General features: G+C 36.2%; 1 protein-coding gene across 8 annotated transcripts in view; it reads left to right on the top strand.

Moving 5' to 3' along the window:
* The window catches only part of Tenm3 (teneurin transmembrane protein 3), a 435,030-nt gene that overhangs the window by 347,597 nt on the left and 67,738 nt on the right, over positions 1-19,695 (top strand). For 4 of the 8 annotated variants that reach the window (XM_090354158.1, XM_090354157.1, XM_090354161.1 and 1 more), the window contains 3 exons: positions 10,054-10,080; positions 11,599-11,616; positions 12,536-12,682. In XM_090354158.1, coding sequence (XP_090210284.1) covers positions 10,054-10,080; positions 11,599-11,616; positions 12,536-12,682 — 192 coding nt within the window. The remainder of the gene's footprint in view (positions 1-10,053; positions 10,081-11,598; positions 11,617-12,535; positions 12,683-19,695) is intronic. The other 4 variants (XM_090354160.1, XM_090354159.1, XM_090354163.1 and 1 more) reach the window with 1 other exon arrangement.

The raw sequence follows: 19,695 nt of genomic DNA, 5'->3' as shown, positions 1-19,695 counted from the left end.
AACACACAAACTTCTAGCATTCTACTGTACAAGTGAAGAGTGTACATTCCATCTGCTCAGGACATTTCATAATAAAAATAGAATGAGAAATTCCTGGCAAAATCACAATATAAGGAGACAGATAGGCATGTAAAGTATGATATTTAAATGTCCTCGTTTCCAAATAGTTACTATAAAAACAACTTGTATTTCTGAATTTGTGTGCAGACCACATGAGTATTTTTGTGCTTTTTTTCTACCTTCCTCAAATGAAATTAGTAATGAGGGATCCAGAATAGATAAGGGCACGTTTGATATGCTTTTATTTGTGGTTTCCTTGAGGGCTCATTTTTGCAGTGCTGTGTGAGGGATTGAAATTGGGGCTGTGAGCAAGTGCTCTACTGTTGAACTGCCTTTCCAGTCCTTGATTATTTGAGACAGGATCTCACTATATAGTTGAGACTTGCTTGGAACTTACTATAAAGCCTAGGGGTTCTTCAAACTCTAGTTCCTTTAGCCGTGGCCTTCCTTGTGCTAGGATTACAAGCATGCACCAGCACATACAACTTGAGATTTTTTTTCCCCCAAAACTCTTGGATCACTTGTTGCACTAGAATTGTGCGTGGAAAGCAGCAGAGGTTTTTGAGTAGCAATGCAGAAGAAAACTTCAGACATAAAATCGGAGTTGTTGTTTTCAAGGAACTACACATCATCTAGAGACGATGGAATGGATGACACTGATGAAGGTGTAGTATACTCATAACCTGACATATTGAATTGAAACTCGTTCATGCAACTACTTAAAGATAAAAAAAAACAAGAATGCTGCCATCTAATTGGAGAAATTAGAATATGAAAGGCATTAACAGACTAGTGAAGTTCATGGCTCATGGAAGCCATCTGTCCTAAATACATTGCTTTTACTCAAGTCTTTTTCATTTTTCCCTCATTTGGTTTTTTTGTTTGTATGTGTGCCAGCACTGGGAGTTGAACTCGGGGACTTGTACTCTTACTCATATTTGGTGCTCTAATACTCGAGCCTGATTAATAGAAGATAAGAGTTTCTCACATTTGTCAGCCTCAGATTTGTAAGATTCTCTGAACGCCACCTCCTGAGTTACTAGGATTATAAGCAGAAATTACTGGTAGTTGGTTGTTGTATAATATCATAAAGGGTGTGAGTTTACTGATTAGTCTGACCTTTCTAAACTATTCATAATGTGAATTAACAATATCTAATATTTTTCTGAGGTATGATGCAAAGTACTCTCCATACATTATCTTATTTAATTGTCATCGCCTATCTGATATAAACTACTGCAATCTCCGTTGAGGAAATCAAGGCTCCCTAACTTTCCTATGGCTATATAGCCTCCAACATGAGCCTTTGCCAAGACCAAGATCTTAAGCCCTGGACTCTGCTGCTCATTAAATTCCTTTACTCTTTCTGCATTGTATGGGAATAGTGGAATGGATAAATATTTATTTTTCTGTGACAGAGGTAAATTAATATCTTTGAACATGTCATAAAATTTTGAATTGGAATGCATGGAAAAAAGTTTGAATTGCTATGAAAGCATACAATAACACAAATTATCTCAGTAATAAAGTGCTACTCTTTTAAAGACTCTTTTCAAATAGGAGGGAAAAAAGATTAGGGGAGAGGATGGGGAGAGAATTAGGGACAAAAACATGAGAAGGGGTATCAATGTGTGAGAAATAATACACTTTGTATCTAGCAAATATAACTGCAACCCCTCCATACATTCAAATAAAATTAAAAAAGAATACCATGCCAAAAAAGACATATGACATATTAATAAGATATTGGGGCCAGGAGTTTGGCCTAATTGTAAGAATGCTTACCTAGTCTGCACGAAGACCCAGGTTTGATTCGTTGGTACCACATGCTTAGAAATATACAGACTTGGTGCTGTGGCTCAAGTGGTAGAGCGCTAGCCTTGAAAAGGACAGTGCTCAGACCCTGAGTTCAAGCCCCGGGACTGGTTTAAAGAAAACTGACTTTGATACTTGATATATTGTATACACATTTATTTGTGTATTTGAAAATGAGAAGGTAAGGGAAAAACAAGACCAATAGGAGGGGGTGGAGGGAGGGAAAGATGGAGAAAAGCATGGGAAGGGGTGACACTGTTCAAGAAGTAATGTACCCACTACCTGATGAATGAACTAACCCCTCTGTATATCATCCCAACAATAAAATAAAATTAAAATTAAATAAAATAATCTTTTCAGCAAAATTTAAACCTTTTCCCGGAAAAATTGAACCTAACAATTACCCAAAAAGAGTTTCAAGGAAAATCAGTTCATACTGTGAAGGATTTAAAGAAGTTATAAACTAGTTATTGAAAACTCCATGCATCGAGGCACTCGTGGCTCACATTTACAATCCTAACTGCTCAAGAGGCCGAGATCTGAAGGTCCAAGTCAAAGCCAATCTAGACAGAGAAATTAGAGAGACTCATCCTTGACTATGCAGAAAAAAATAGAATCCATATAGCTCCCTCTAATATACAAATTTATATCTTTTTTCTGTCTGCTGAAAAATTATGCTAAAGAATATATGTAGAGATTAGATACTAAAAAATATTCATAGAAAATGGGTGGAATGGGCTGGGAGTGTGGCCTAGTGGTAGAGCACATAGCTAGCATACCCAGAGCCCTGGGTTTGATTCCTCGGTACCACATACACAGAAAAAGCCAAAAGCCATGTTGTGGCTCAAGTGGTAGAGCACTAGCCTTGAGAAAGCCCAAGGACAGTGCCCAGGTCCTGAATTCAAGCCCCAGGACTGGCAAAAGGAAGAAAAGAAAGAAGGAAGGAGGGAGGGAGGGAGGGAGGGAGGGAGGGAGGAAGGAAGGAAGGAAGGAAGGAAGGAAGGAAGGAAGGAAGGAAGGAAGGAAGGAAGGAAGGAAGGACAAAGTGCAGATTACATACATCACCTGTATCTGCTCATTTGAAAAGGCTGAAAAATATACAGTACCCCAAAGACAACGGTAACTATACATAGATGTATATATATGTAAGTATGTGTATGTACATGTATATGTATACATATACACGCATGCTTTTAAGCCCATAAATATAGGAGAAATAGTCCTGTATGTCACCTTCAAAAGGAGCTCTGTATCAGATGTTTTTATAAAACACAGAGGTGAGTGAAAGGATTGTTCAATTTAATTGCTTTTCTGGGTATCAAGAAAACTTTCAAGACAAAGACTTGCTTGCATGGATCTTAGTATATAAATTTTTCTTAACAATTAAATGCCCTGAGCAGACAAAAGCAATGATTGACACTCATTGATCTAACCAAATCATAAGTAGCTCATTAGTATGGTTTTCTATGATTTAAGATTGCTGGCACAACACATATAGTTACCATTGTGTCAGAATCTCAAATATCCAGATATTCACTTAATAACACACACACACACACACACACACACACACACACACACACACACACACACCAGGTTCTACGACTTGAACCTTGCAGATGAACCTACAGGACCTTGCAGATGTGAATTACATGTTCTACCACTGAGCTTTATACTCAGACCTGTAACTGCTATTTATTAATATTGAAAGCTGTCTGTCTAGTTTCCTTCTCAAATCAAATGCTTAAAATATGTGATTTTTAACCCTATCACTTTGCTCCATTATAAATGTGCTTAATTAGCCTAACTGATTCTAGAGGCCAAGAGATGATAAGACCATGACAGTTCTTGACTATGAATACTGCTGAATTTGTTTAAAAAAATACAAACAACAAAACTTCAAATGCAATATATGTATGATTTTTATAAAGAATTCTGAGTGTATTTTTGCTTGTCATTCAATGCACTGAAAAGAGTCACAGCTAATGAAGACATGTGTTCCTAACATGTTTCTGCATACAGTCGAGTGGATGAAATCATGCCCTATGCAAAGCCAATTATAAAACTGTCATAGCACATGGCAAACAATAGGCATGTCATGAAACACCAGTGAATTTTTTTCTGCATTTCCAGTGTTCCACCATTCCTCGCATTACAAATATCAAGCTAGGGAGATTCTGCAGCTAATCACGGTGTTTTTCAACAGTGCTGACTTTTTAAAGTGTGGTTTATCTCAAAACTTCTTTACCATGGAATCTGGATCTTTTTCTGGGTTGACTTAAATCAGGAAAAACATTATTTCACTCTTTTGAAATGGCCTGCTGTAAGTAACGTTTCAAAGTGAAGCGTGGTATTTTGCTTAGGTAGGTGCACGCACGAAGCAATGTATTTATACAGGTAATTTTCACACCAAATTTTCAAACTAAAGAAAGAATAAAAGGTGCAGACTTTCAAAAATAATTTATTCAAAGCCAGTTTTTTTAAGTCAGTTGGAGAACAAATGTTCTTTAAGAATGAACACATGTGCATGTACATACATGCAAACTGTTTATTCTGTTGATAGTAACTCACTACTTGTTAAAATTCAAATTAATTGGCTTTTCTAAATGAAAAAATAAAAGATATTGGAAAATTTTTACTCTTAATGTTAATGTAGCAGTTCTGTGGTAAAGAACATACTCTGAAAGAAGCCTAAGAAAACTCTTATGAATATAAAATTGCTTTCTGGTATTTAAAACTATGTCACCACCATAATCCTTTATGATGTGGTAATCAGTAGTGAAACAGTGCAGTAAGTACCAATTAAGGAAGATCAAATCAATGGGTATGCAGCATGCAAGCTGATTTAAACTGTTGTTGATTGGAATAAATGGATTTAATATGTACTTATTTGCAGATGGTAGCTTTTCTGTCATCCTATAAAAACTGGGACATGAATAATCTAAGTGTGATGCTTACTTACAACTTTAATGAGATACTAATGTGAGTCATTTTTTAAAATCCGTGTATAAAGTATTATGAAACACAATGCTAAATAAAAATCTGTCCTCTGTTCCAAGGACATCTTGGTAATGACCCGGATGAAGAATCCATCTTTATTTTTATTATGTGTGCAACTGATTTGAATTATCCTCTTCTGAAGATGGGCCCCTAAGAGTTTATTGTTGTAATTAAATTAAGAAGTATTTCCAGTATTCTAGATGCTGTGTTCTTTGCTTATGTCTAAGCTATACCCAAGAGTCAGTTTAGAAGCCCCGTGAAAATACTGTGCTATTTAACATACTCCAAGAAGCACATTGTCAATAGCAGAAATGGGCGTGGTTCATAAGGGTTCATCAGCAACTGTGGATACACATCAAACCATTTATTTTCCTTTGTGAACTGCTTCACATATAGAGAACCAACTTGCTTTGCCGTTGGTTTTCTATATTTATAAGAATCAGTAGCTTTTCAAAAAGAAAGCAAATGTGGAATTAACCTCATTTCCATGTAGACTTTTAAATATCCCAGTTGCTCCCTACATAGGCCAAAATGTTCGTTTGGCCTCTTTTTAAAGCAGGTTCCTTTGTAGCTACAGCTCAGCTGCTCCTTCTGAGACATTTATGCAATCCACTGAACTAATACTAACACTTCAGTGTTTACAATCCACCTGCTTTCATTTTTCTGATCCTATCCCTAGTTTTTACTTTCTTTCCCACCATATTCCCAAACTTTAGACTTTCAGACTATGTTACAACCATTCTTATAATACTTGTTTGTAAAGCAGAGTCACCTGTTTAAGATGTGAGATTCATTTGCAATTTTAACCTTCCATCCTGGCTTCTTTCTTTTATACTCAGGGTTGAATTGAGGATTTCCTCTTACATTATCTCTTTTTTCAGCTAAGTAAATTTCTTTACCAATCCAGAACAACGTAATTTTTGGTAGCACACACAGGTACACAATTCTGGTTCTTCTGAATTTTACATATGACTCATTTCATTAGAATATGGTCTTTGCCATCTGAATACCTGGATGGAATTTTGTCTCTGATGCTTGCCAGAACCTGGGCCTGGTGGCTCACACCAGCACTCTTAGCTAGTCAAGATGCTAAGCTCAAAGGATCACAGTTCAAAGCCAGGCTGAACAGGAAAATCTGTAACACTTTTCCTGTAACACTTTTTTTTTTTTTGGTCGTGGGGCTTGACTCTGGGCTTGGGCGCTGTCCCAGAGCTCTTCAGCTCAAAGCTACTGCCCTTAACCTTGGGCTGAGCACTGTCCCTGAGCTCTTCAGCTCACGGCTACCACCTTACCCCTGGATTCACAGCCCCACTTCCAGTTTTCTAGTGGTTAATTGGAGATAAAAGTCTTAAGGTCTTTAATGCCCGGGCTGGCTTTGAACCTTGATCCTCAGACCTCAGCCTTCTGAGTAGCTAGAATTACAGGCGTGAGTCACTGAGCCTGGAGTACACTTTTTTTAAAAATTATTATTTGTATTTGAAAATGCTACATACATCAGGCATACATACTCTTATTTCTAAATTTATCACCAAAAAGCTGGAAGTGGTGCTGTGATTCAAATGATAGAGCACTGATCTTGAGAATAAAAAACTCAAAGACAGAATCTAGGCCCTGGAATTCAAGCTCCAGAAATGGCTTTAAAAGAAAAAAAAAGCACCTAAAGGATAAGTAAGTTTGTGTGACCAGTCTTTCACTTGCTTGCTGATATTAGCAGCTTATTAGCAGGTTATGTAAATAAAAACTTTTAGTTGAGTTTTGAGGAACATGCCTATAATCCTAGCACTCAGGACACTGAGGCAAGGGGTTCATGAGTTCAAGGTCAGGCTAGGCTACATAGTTAAACTCTTATCCGTGAGGGGGAACACTCTTTAAATTTTATTGATGTTTTGTTTTTGTTGTACCAAGGGCCTCATGCATGCTAAGCAAGTGCTCTACCACTAAGCTAATTCCCAAACCTTTCTTCCACATCTTAGATTGTTTTTGTCTTTGCCCACTTGTACCAGCCCAAGGACATGCAAGTATATAGAGCTGAAATTGAACATTTGTTTCCTTGTCCAGAGGACAACTTTGAATTTATTTCCAAGGAAAAGCAGTTAGGTCAGGAATTAGCCACTGCCTTACGGCAGTAAAGGAAGCCTACTTTTCCAAGGAAGCCGGGTAAAAGGCATGCAAAAGAAGCTGACATTGCCCTGACTCTTGGGGAAAAGATTCATATTAGATCAAGAATGATTGTATACCAATTCTCATCCCTCTTCATCTGTTTTCTACTGGAAAATAAAATTCGTTCTAAATCTCCAAGAGAAAGCATCATGATACGACACGGTGAAGATTAACTTCAAGAGCCAGAAAGCCTGATGGCTAGCTTGTAACTGCACAAAGTCTCTTCTTCATCTGTACTTGCTGTATCAATTATATTTGTATCCTAGGATTGTAGTCAGGATTCAAGGAGAGAATAATATAAAGCACCTAGCCTAGTATTCTGTACAAAGTAAGTGTCTGTCATGATCTTCAAGGAGCAAGGCTGGGGTCATAGTACTTTTCCTGTGTCCCAGGGTCATTCTGAGTCTGTCCTGAGCTTGGAGAAAGGCACCATAGGCCAAAAGAATTTGGGAATTACATGCACACCCCAGGAGTTTCTAATCTGTAAGTTGTCTAGAAGCAAGGTTCAGAGCAGAGCTGAAAGGAATCACTGGGAACGTTTATATTAGGGTACATTTATGGGGTTGGGGGCGAGGAATGGAATATATAAGTTTTGCCAGTTTTCTGAGATGAGACCCAAACAAATTTCTGGAATCACCATCTTACAAGAGACATGACAACACTACTACAAAACAATTATTATCCTATTATTAATCAATAATTAAAATCAGGCAAAGGATTTTGTGAATTCAACATTTACTAGAAAATGGTGCTTTTTTTCTGAAAGACTAGTCTAGCATCCGTTTTTGTGAGGGTTTTATTCTATAAGACAAATTTAAAACTTAGATCTAATGGTTATGTGTTTTTAGTGTCAGTTAAAACATATTCATTTGTTTTCAAGTAATTTTTGTAGCATAATGTGCATTTCAGCCATTGTTAGGTATATTAATTTTTAAATATACTCTATTAATTTTTATGACTCTTTTTTCCTAATGGCTTCTTACAACATGCTGCATTTTTCTGATTATTTCCTGCAGTGGCTTCTGTGATGATGTTTTTATTGTTGCAATTATTTTAATAATTATTTGAAACTCATCTATCCACATTTTTTTAACTTCACTATTTAAAATTAGGCTTTTTGTGGTGTTATCATAAGATTTATTCTTCAAGCCAAAATATGACTATTTTCCTTTCTTATTTTTATACTATCACAATGATTTTTTATGATATAAAAATGTTAATGAGATATCTCAGTATCTTTTTCTCAATATAGATATTTTTCTTATTGTTGGTCTTTAGATGTTTTTTCCCATTTTTAAAGATCTTATATAAGATTTTTAATATTTACAGTGGTGTGTTATTTTAATTTGCTCTATATTTTAAATTCATTCTCTAATTTCAGCTCTCCGGAAGTTCTCTGGACCCAATGACAAACCTGTAAACAATAGATTCATTTATGTACATGACCTTCACCTGTAAATCAATGTATTGCTTTGCATTATTGATTCTGTTTGCTAAATTAATGGGTTTGGCTGATCAAAAATAATTTAATCCTCTCTCAAAACTGTTAATCATGATCAAAAATTATGTCATATTCTTTTAGTTATGTTACCTTGTATGAAAGCAAAAGATGCATAGTATTTAACTACCATCTGTTATTAAATTTGAGAAAATAAGAATCCCTTCGGAAACACTACCATATCTCTATTGAAACCTCTGGAATTTTACATCATTTCGTTTATGTCCAAATCATCAACTGAGTTATTATAGGCTGTAGCAGATTATATGCCATTTAGACAGAATTATTGAAGAACTGTATGAGTGATGTTATCCAATAATGCATTTTTATTTTAATGTCTAAAAGATGAATTATTTTTACTAAGTTATAATTGCAGAGTAGAGCCTAATGCTGTTTTGTCTTCAAACTTAATTTCCTTTGTAATACATTGTCAATTAGCTATAAACATGCTTATTTTTAAAGGCAATTCAGAAGCCTTTTATGGAATCCTGTGGTAAAAATGAAGAATCCTTTTATACACACTGTACAGATGTGTCAAAACCACTTATGGGTTTGTTTACGCACAAGATGCAGCTACTAGACCTGAGTGTCTCACGTGAAAGTTACAGTTTAAATCATTCTGTTGAGAGTTCTGCTACCCCTTGCATATGTCAGTAATGAAAAATAATCAACATGAGCATCTTTGAAAAGCAATTTTAGGTCATTAAAGATGTATGAATTTTGACAAAGCAAGAAGATTTGAGGCTTATTAAGTATATATTAGGTCTCTCTAGTGAGTGGAGAAGCATTTATGGTTCTGTCAAGGGGAAAGGTGTAGCCTAATTGTAACCTCATGAAAGATAAATGCACAGGGCAGGTATAGGTACAGCAAAAGACCTGTCTTAATCCTTCCCGTTCCTACAAACCTATTGAGGAAAGCAGCATCTTTCATGATACCTGAACAGAAACAGAATCTTAGCATACTACTGTTTCCTAATGGACCATATATGTGCTATAGATCGTCCATCTGGCTTGTAGGCCAGGACTACTGGAAAATTCTTTTCCACAAAACATACATGCCCTTCTCAAATTGATGTGAATGTATTTCATTTGCTCAAGAATTCTTAATTGCTGATTATTATTAAGGTTTGCCATGTCAGTCTTATGCTTGTAAAATTCTAAAATTCTTTAGTGATACATGAAGATAATGATATGAAAGATAGGAGCAAATGATTTGATATCATTTGTCCTACTTAGCTATGACCTTTAAACAATGAGAATGGAGTTTATTCCAAAGAATCTATGAAGGGTACTGTGAATTCAACTGCGACGTGCTGAGTCTTGCCTAGAATCATGACAACACTGGCTAAAATGTGACTATATTGCATTTTTTAAAAAGATATGAAGTGCCTCTCTGTCGTGTGATGTCTCATGTCAGCTGCAGCTACTCAATTTGCATGTAAATTCTGAAAATTTCCTTGTCCCATGTGACACTTCTGAAATGTCTGTCTGTTCTTTTTTTTCCTTTTTAATTTCCCAAGCTCACTATTTGGATAAGATAGTTAAAGGTACTGTATACCTGCTCTTTGTTGACATATCTTCATATACATATATATATAATCTTCCTATATAACTGTGTATCAGATTGTACTAGGTATGACAGTAGAGTGTTTTTCATGCATATTTTTGTAAAGTATAAATCAAGCTTACATTCTGTGAAGCGCCTCAGATTTTAAAGTATTGAGACTTAAATGTCTGTGTCTCATTTTTTATAATTTGGGTTATCACAGATTTCATTCCTATGTAACAGCATTAGTTTTCACTGGAACCAAAAACTGAAGATGACAATACATTTGCTGTTTTATTTTAATTTATTTTGCTTTATTGTTGCTTTCAGATCTTCAATGTTGGCAATTCAGCTAACAAGCTTTAAATTTGAAATTAAAAAATCATAAAGACACTTGTCAAAGAATACAACATTGTCAACCTGGAGAAGATCCTAAATAACATAAGATATTGAAAGAAATCTCATTTCTCCTCTTATGGAAACTTCCAAGTGTTTAGAATATATGTGATCTCATAACTTATAGTATTTAAAAAAAAAACTTCCAAATATATATCCAGTGCACGCTGCTACTTAGAACTGGTAAAACTGCTCTGCAGAAAACAGCAGATTCCTGTATCTTCAGTTCTTGTAGAAATAGGTGGAAATTATTTTTCCAAAGAGAAAAAAAAATCCCCTTTCCCTTTCTGCTCAGATTACCTATTTTCTATTCCTTGTTTGTGCTTTTCATTAGAATATGAAAATATTCATGGCAATATCCAGGCTTTCATACCATGAGTCCTTTGACATTTTTGTCAGTGGGGCAATTGAATAATTCTTTTGATTTAAAAAAAAACCCTGTTATAAAAATTCACCTATTGGATATTGAATAGCCCAAAGATAGTCATGGTAACTGACTGAAAGAAAACCAACAGGAAAATCAAGCTTATCCTAACTTACAGCTTCCATAATAGAATTTTGTGAGGCTTTGCCACAGAGACTCAAAATGTTCTCCTTCCCCATATCTCTGATCTGAAGTATCTCTTTGAGATATTTCTCAAGTTCCACAGTAGAGGAGGGGACCCCCCAAATGCATGATTCATCCTGTCAGTACAGACTTTAAATGTTTTTAAACAGATTGTTCCCTTAAATTCGGTCACCCAAATCAGAGGAGCTTTCTAGCAATAAGAAGGTCTCCGACAAACCCCAGTTGCTGCAGCTAATATTTGTTTAATATTTGTTTTCTACCAAATGATGAGTAACTATCCAAAGACATCAGATTAGTGCCCAGCTCTTCTTAGGACTTTACAGCATCTATAGCCTTGCTTCTGTCAGCCCATGTCACATTCATAAAGAACTCCAGACTGAGTGTCATCTTTCATAAATAGCTCATGGTGGCTGCATGCCAGATATCATCAGTTAGAAGTGGCAAAAAAATGTAACTTTTTAAAATGTCATGTTAAACTGAAACAATTATAGGTTTTGGATATATTAAATTATTTTAATTGTTTCCCAAATTTTCCCTCCTTGCCCATAAAAGCAGACAAGATAGGATATAAAGGTAACAGCATAAAAGCCTTAGGGAGATTGTCACAAAATATCACTCTTCGCTATCTGTCTTGAAGCACGTCACTACCGTGTTTTTGTTCTATCGATGTTTTACTGTGGTTCTATGGTATTTCATTTTGTCCGTCCTAAGTAATCAAATATGCACAGCTATTACATTTAGTTGGAAACCCTGTCGGTCCTGTCCCATCCGTATGCAGCCTGAATCCTAATGTTTGTTAGAATAGATGCTAAGCTGCTTCACTATTTCCTGGGCTTTGCTTATTCTGTGAAAAAGGAATGTATTCTTGGCATAAAGTATAGTCAATTAATCCTGGCCTATACTTTGTGCAATTATTTAATGACTGTAATTTCACATGACTATTCGGCAACTCTGAGGCCAGATAAAATTAACACTCTCTTTTTAACCTCATTCATAAAATCATGCCTACTCTCATGCTTTTGAATTTAGAGGGAATTGTTTTAAAAGCAACAAGGTGCTTTAAAGAGAATGCCCTAACATGTAACCAGTCATGTTAATCACAGACTTTTTAAAAATCAAGATGAAGGATTCAGAAATTATTTCCTTGAGATGCTTTTTTTTCATGTCATACATATACCTTGTTGCTTTGTGAAAGAAAAAAAGAAAAAGAAATTAAGTTAATTTTGTCTGGCCTGCAGCTATTTAGTGGATTGTTGAATATATTTCTGTCCTGCACAGGTAAGTGGTGTCTCAAGGGTCAGGCCAATCAAAGATGCCACTTGGATAAGAATTAGAATCCTTAGATATTGTTGCTGTTTCCACCCATGTGCAATTACAGTATTTGTGCTGTTTCTAAAGGCCTGTTCCCACTAAGTGTCCTGTATTTGTTTACTTCCAGTGAGAAATCTTTCCGTACTCAAATGGCTGTTGTTTTCCTTCTTTGTCTTGACAGAGGGTTGTCCTGGTCTGTGTAACAGCAATGGAAGATGTACACTGGACCAAAATGGTTGGCATTGTGTTTGCCAGCCAGGATGGAGAGGAGCAGGCTGTGATGTAGCCATGGAGACTCTCTGCACGGATAGCAAGGACAATGAAGGAGGTAAGAAATGCTGAGCATGGAAACCGGTATGTGCCAGAGCACAGGTCCATAAGTTACAGTGAGTACATAGTTATTGCCAAAAGAAACCTGATCCCCACAGATTAGATTGATTGAAAAATGTATGAGTGCTGACAGGATGATTTTGTTCCTTATTTTTCCTGAAACAAATGCAGGATGATTATCGTTCAGGGAAAAGGCAAGGTAGCCACACTACTCTATGTATAATGTCCATTGTTCTCTGCTCCTTTTTTTTTTTCTTTCTAATCCCCAGATGACTTTTCTTCCTCAGCTTTGGTATATGGGGATTTGTCAGTTAGGGGCTCTACAACATGATTTTAATAACTAAGCATTCCAGAAGATAGGAGGCATTTTTTCAGTCTCTTCTGTTGAAAGTCATTGAAGGGGGGAGGAATGAATAGAATTGTCACCGAGAACAGTCCCCTCAAAGTTGTACTTTCATGTCTTGCTAGCCTTAACTTTACCTTAGGTTTAAAAGATTTTGATATTCCACCTAATTTAAGCCCTGGGCAAGGAATAATTATTCTCCTGTTTGAGCTCATCCCTGCGCTATTGTATTTTAATTTCCGAGAATAGAGAGTGGGAGTTGGTGACTGAACACTTGCCCCTGACAGCTGTTTAATTTTGACAAACACTTAAAGTGCATTTTTTTAAGGATTTAGTTGCTCTCTGGATCTTTCCCCCTTCTGAATGGGTGGGGTAGGATTCTCCCACCATTTCCACCATTCTACGTGCTCTTCTTACAGACTCCGCCCCACAGGTATACTGACAGGACTGATACAGATTTGGGGTGCAGACTGATCTTCCATTTTTCCCTGTAGCAATTGCATGGCCTTGGATGGGATCTGTCACCTCTGATTTTTCTTGTTTGCTTCTGTGTGTGTCTATATTTTTCTATCTAACTGCCACACACACATGCACAACCTCTATAAACTTCAATTGGTTCATGTCTAAAAGCAAAATCAATGTTTTTGAAAGCACTAAGTGGGCAATATGGGCATGCAGTGTAAGCTGCCTCTTGGTGACTCAATTTCCCTTCTTTTGCTGTCATAATATTCCTCTTGACTAGTTGCAATCTCTAGTCACTTGTCAGAAGATTGAAGTCTAGAGGAAACAGGCTGGCCAGTTCTAACCCTTCATCTCCTCCACCCCAATTTACAAAGTCCTCCACACACTGGGTGGGCCTCAGACACACCAACCAAATGCTGGGTGACAAGTTGCCGAAGTTCTCTTCACTTTCTAGCAGTCTTTGCTATTTTCTTTGACTTGGACCATCAACAAACGTGAGCCACTAATTCTACCCGGTGGCCTCCTTTCCTTTCTTCCCCTGATAGATTTAGACCGTCTCCAGCCCCCACAGCTTTCCTCTGTTGCCCGACTCCTTTTAACCACGTGCTTACAGAAATGGCAGCATTTATCCTCTCTGAACCACAGCCCAGATGGCAACCTAACTCCTTACTGTCCCCAAAAGAGTCCCTCCTCTCATTGTTTCTGTTGCCTGGGGAGGAAGAGAGAGACTCTTTCTCCCTGCTCCTGTATTTCAGATTTTGTCTTCTAAAAGGAGATTACACTGAGATTCTGCATGCTCTCAGAGGGAAGCAAACTTCAAGGCCAAGTCTACAGAGACAATGCTGAGTAATTTAGGGGCTAATCAACTCTTTAGTGTTGTTATCAGCAAAGGGCTTTTTTTTCCCTTTTCCTCAAAATTTATCAGCTGTGAATTGGCCTCATTCCCCTTTGTTTATTCTTATTAGTGTGAAGCTATACAATCTGCAGGCTTCCCTCTCTGAGGGGAAATCTGAGCAGATAGAAGACCTCCTGTGGATTCCCTACTTATCTCCCATAATTTGCATGCCTGTCCCTAACCTAATTTTGTGGCTCTTCTAAGAAGGAATCTCGGTGCCAACTTCATTATGTCTTGAGATTGTAACCTCAGTGTCCTGAAAGGCCCTGCCAGAAAGTTCTTTGAACTTAGGCATGGGCTATGTGCATAGAGATGATATGTGACACACAAAACTCCAAGTTAAGACACATGACAGGCAATGAAGAGTAGTATAATATAAGAACAATAGAACAGAAATTTTAAAATTAGGATTGTATCCAGAATTGTAAGATGTCTAGTGATGTAGTGATGTAGAACCATTTTCTAAACTTTGAGCTCAGAATGGTGAAGCATTTTGATTAGCCAAGCATTTTGATTCAGTATATTAGGTAACTAAGGAGGAGGAGAACAGGTTGATTTGACCCTAGTCACAAATCCAATACTCTTTATCAATAACTACTACCATCTAGTTAGAGCAACTTCAGAGAACACAATTTTTGAAAGAGGAAAAGTAGCCTGCTCTTCCCAGAAGTAACAAAGGTACAGTAGTTATTTTTTGTGATTTTTTTAAAGAAAAGATAGTTTCATATAGGAAAATACTTAGATGTGTTCTTAGGCCAGACCTTTTCCTTCTATTCCAAACTATGCTTTCTTTCCCCCAATTAGAGTCATCTGCCCAAAGAATAATTAAAGTGCAGTCACCAAGAGAAAGAGGTATAGATGCCGAACAGACAGAAAAACAGATTCTCTTCTAAGAATAGCCTTAGCTTTTCATAGCATTTAATTCCACTTTAATCAAATACATGGTATATTCATATAGACATATACAAAATGATCCATATATACATGTATTATAATAATTGGTCCATGTAGCTCCTATACTTTTCCTGAAGAAGGAGTCCTATACTCTTTCCTGCCTTCCCTAGATTGCTGCCTGTTCACGTGATAGCAACAAGAACAGCTTGGTGATCCTTTCCTTGCCCAGGTTAACAAGATAGCTCTCTGGTTCTCCCCAGATGTTTTTATAAGCATCATTGTATTCTGCCTGCACACCAGAATCTTATTTAACTGGAGGGAAAGATCTTGATTTTTAAGTAGCAATTGGACCCACTATGGAAGCATTGAGAAACACCAACTTGTTAAAGATAACCACATCTGTACATTGAGATATTTATCAACAAGATGATTTCTCCCAAATTCAGTTCCTTTCTTGTAATAGAGATCTTTTCTAGTGGGAGATTGACTCAAAGTTTGCCTGAAAACTTACTTTACTCTCTGATCCTCCAGTGGGTAGATTTCCTTGGATGATCTGAGGTGTGAGCTTCAAGCCCTATCCTGGAGATTAGATCGCTGAGAGAAGAATGTCTATGAAAGACTCACTCTAGACTTAAGACTTTCTCAAGAATACTAAAATGTTAAAACAAAACTTTTTTTAGTTGTATTTTATTGTTGGGGTAATATATAGAGGAGTTACAGTTACATTCATCAGGAAGTGTGTTATCTTTCTTTCTTCTCAAACATTGATACCCCTTTTCATGTTTAAAACAAAACTTTTGCAATGATTAGTATGTCTTACTTGTAATTGAAGTTGTTGCTTCTCTAGAATTATTACTTTGGGATGATATATCAGGAAGCTGTATCTAAAATAGTCAATTGAAAAATCTTACAGGGTTGATTACAATAGAGAAAAGATTACAATCCAACTGAAGTTATTCTGAATTTAGAAGGATATGAATGACAAATAAAAATTAAATAAGCACGAGTAAAAATATATATGAAATAGAGCATAAGAAAAAATAGGAATATGATAGAGTAAAACCTGCCAAAAAAGAAACACCCTGCCCCTTTGAAATAAAAGGATAAAATTTTAAGTTTTATACTCATATGGAATCCTAGCTACTGAAGACACTGGTTCAAAGCCAGCCTAGACAGTAAACTCCACAACTCTCTCTAATTAACTAGCAAAAAAACCCCACTAGAGTGTAGGCATGGCTCAAGTGGTAGACCATCAACCTTGAGTGAAAGAAAAGGCCCTATAAGAACTCAAGACCCTGAATTCAACCCAATTAACTTCACAAAAAGAAAAAAAGACAAAATTTGTATACAATCGTCAACATGGAAAAAAAATGAATGAAAGTGATATAAGTTTGGAGATAAATGAAAAAATATTTTAAGAGAATAATATTACTATGTTGTCTGAACTAATTTTAAAATAAAAATAAGACAGATAGTTTATAGATAAATACACTGAGAAGATACAGTGAAGTGTTTTAAAAAAAGAAAAAAAATTACAAGAGAGTATCAATATTTCTCCAAAAGAACCCCACCTTTATTGGAACAGCAGTGAAACTTAACAGTGTTAGAGCATTAAAATGTATATCCCAGTAGATGATGATTTGGGGGAAAATGCATTTAGTTTACAAGATTACTGGATCTTACTTTAGAGGAGAGATTCAAGTTGCTCTGAACCACATTTACAGAATTTTTAGAGCATAGTAAATCATATTCTGAGAAAAAATTCAGCTTGTATACTCAGAAACAAAAGACTTCTGTAGCTTCCTGGTACAGCCCAAAGAATATCAAATTTTACCAGTATATTTTAATGAGATTACAAGGAAAAAACTCAAAGTCCACGTAGATTTGAAATAAAAGTCTCCTGATATTTTACACGCATTGGCTGTCACTTTTAACTTCAGAATGTAGAAATGTGTATTTCACAGGGCCTCTGTAGATACAAGCCGCTGTGGCATGTCTCAAGAGGAAGACCTCTCAATTAAACATAAGCATATTATTCATAGCTGTGGTACATAAATATTACATTCTTATTGTTCAAAGACCTAACACATGTCAGCAAGTTAATGAGCATCTTCTCTATCTTTAGTGAATTTATACACTCACACACCTGTTTTTAGACATAAATAGGTAAGTGCTATTCTAAACTTAATTCTTCCAGTGAGTGCATCTTCCATCACTACATATGGCCCAGCTCTTTCTTCATAATAAAAATGTAAAGTTATTAGTTAATTTCACTATGTTGATAACTTAGTTGTTTCTTTTTTTACTGGGTCTGTGTGTTCATATGTACATACACATACCCATGTACAATTGTGTAAATAAACAAAAACTCTTTAGGACAACATTTTAGAAATGAAATGGTTGGGTCCAATTTTAATTTTGATGCTCCTTGCAAGTGAGTTTCGACCATAATACATTTTATTGATATGAAATTATTTCCCCATGTTCATTATCTGCACATTATTCTGTACACAAACACTGTGCTTATAAAATTGCTCAACAAAATGAAAAATAGGAATTTTCCTGATAAGTGATATGACCTCATTTTTATTGTTTTAATTTGTACCTCCCTAATTGCTAGTAGGTTGATAACCATTTTTATTTCCTGCTGTGCTTAGTAAAACCCGAGGGCTTGTGCATGCTAGGCAAACACTCTGTTAGCTACATCCCCACTTCTCAATTGATGATCTTTATATTTGCTCTTCATTGTATTTGTGTATGCATTGCTAATTGCTTATCTATTTCTCATGCACACCACTCTTGGGGTTTGAACTCAAGTCCTACATACTGTCCCTGAATTTGTTGCTCAAGACTACTTCTCTACCATTTGAGCCATAGCTCTACTTCTAGCTTTTGGGAGATTCATTGTAGATAATAGTCTCACAGACTTTCCTTCTCAGACTGATTTTGAACCTCAATCCTCAGACCTCAACCTTATCAATAGCTAGGGTTACAGGTATGACCCACCAGTGCCCAGCTATTGCTCTCATTCTTTTTTCCTATTGGGTTACTTCAAATTTCCTTTTTAATTTTTCAGGACAGATTTTTATTTATTTTTATTTACTCTGTGGTATTTTTTGCCATGAAAAATATTGTTTCAAATGATTTGAGGTAAATTGTTGTAAAGCTTCTTTTTCCATAAATTTGAGGTTAGTGTTTTCTTAGTGGAGGTATAGCATTAAATACGTAGCATTTTACAAAGTTTCTTCTAATTTTTCTCTAATTCTGTGAATTATGTAGTGTCCAACTAATGAAGAAAAATTTAAGTATATATTGGAGTAAAAAAGTAAGAGGAATTCATGGAATACATGATGTCTCCAGGTAGAGAAAGGACAACAAAAGAAAATCACGGGCTATTTCTATTATGCTTTGTACCCTTCACAAGAATGTATTTATGATTTCTAGGAACTTACTCATTCTTTTCTTTGTTCAACAAATGTGTGAAATGCTTACTGGGAATCAAGAAGTCTACTAGATTCTGGGGAGACAGAAGAGAACTAAATTAGCTTCAAGAAGCTTATTGAGAAAATTGTCTTGAGTTGATTGCTGAGGGAGTTGAGTTAGAATGGTAGAGAGGAAAAAAGAAGGTTAGAGATCTCCAGACAGAGAAATCTTCATCAGGAAAGGTCTTACCAGCCAAAATGCCATGGCTCCTGGAAACCTCATAGCTAGAAAAGTGAACAAACTTGATTACTATGGCTAATGTATAAGGACTGGAAATTTGGGATAATAATTGAACCCAGAAAAAGATGGGAAGGGGTAACAATGTTCAAGAAGTAATGTATTCACTACTTTATAAATGTAACTGTAACCCCTCTAGCTATCACCTTGATAATAAAATTTAAATTAAAAAAATTTAAAGAATGGGCTGGGGGCAGTAGTTCATACCTATCATCCTAGATACTCAGAAAGCTGAGATCTGAGAATCACTGTTCAAAGCCAGACTGTTACTAAAGACCGTGAGACTCTTATCTCCAATTAACTGCTAGAAAATTGAAAGTGGCACTGTGGCTCAATGAGTAGGGCAGTAGCCTTGAGCTGAAGAGCTCAAGGACAGTGCCCGGGCAGAGTCCAAGCTCCATGACTGACAAAAGAAAAAGAAAAAGGAAAAAGAATGGAACCTGGGGAGTCAAGCTATTTGTTGAGATCTTGTCCAAAAAGAAATGAGCAAGGGTAATTTTCCAAAAATGAAAAGAACTGATTCAAGTAGTCTTTGAGGTAAAGAAGAGAAAGGATGGCCTTCAGCCTTCTATTTTGAATGTAGAAACAGGATGAGAGAACAGCGGAACCACTGACTGACACAGAAATACAGCAGAAGTTTGCGGGAGCGGGGGAGGGGGGCGTCATCGGTGTCTTCTAGACATATTAAGTTTGTATG

This window comes from Megascapheus bottae, chromosome 20 (assembly GCF_031878675.1).
Source record: "Megascapheus bottae isolate mThoBot1 chromosome 20, mThoBot2.hap1, whole genome shotgun sequence".
NCBI lineage: Eukaryota > Metazoa > Chordata > Mammalia > Rodentia > Geomyidae > Megascapheus > Megascapheus bottae.
This window is presented reverse-complemented; position numbering and strand designations above follow the sequence as displayed.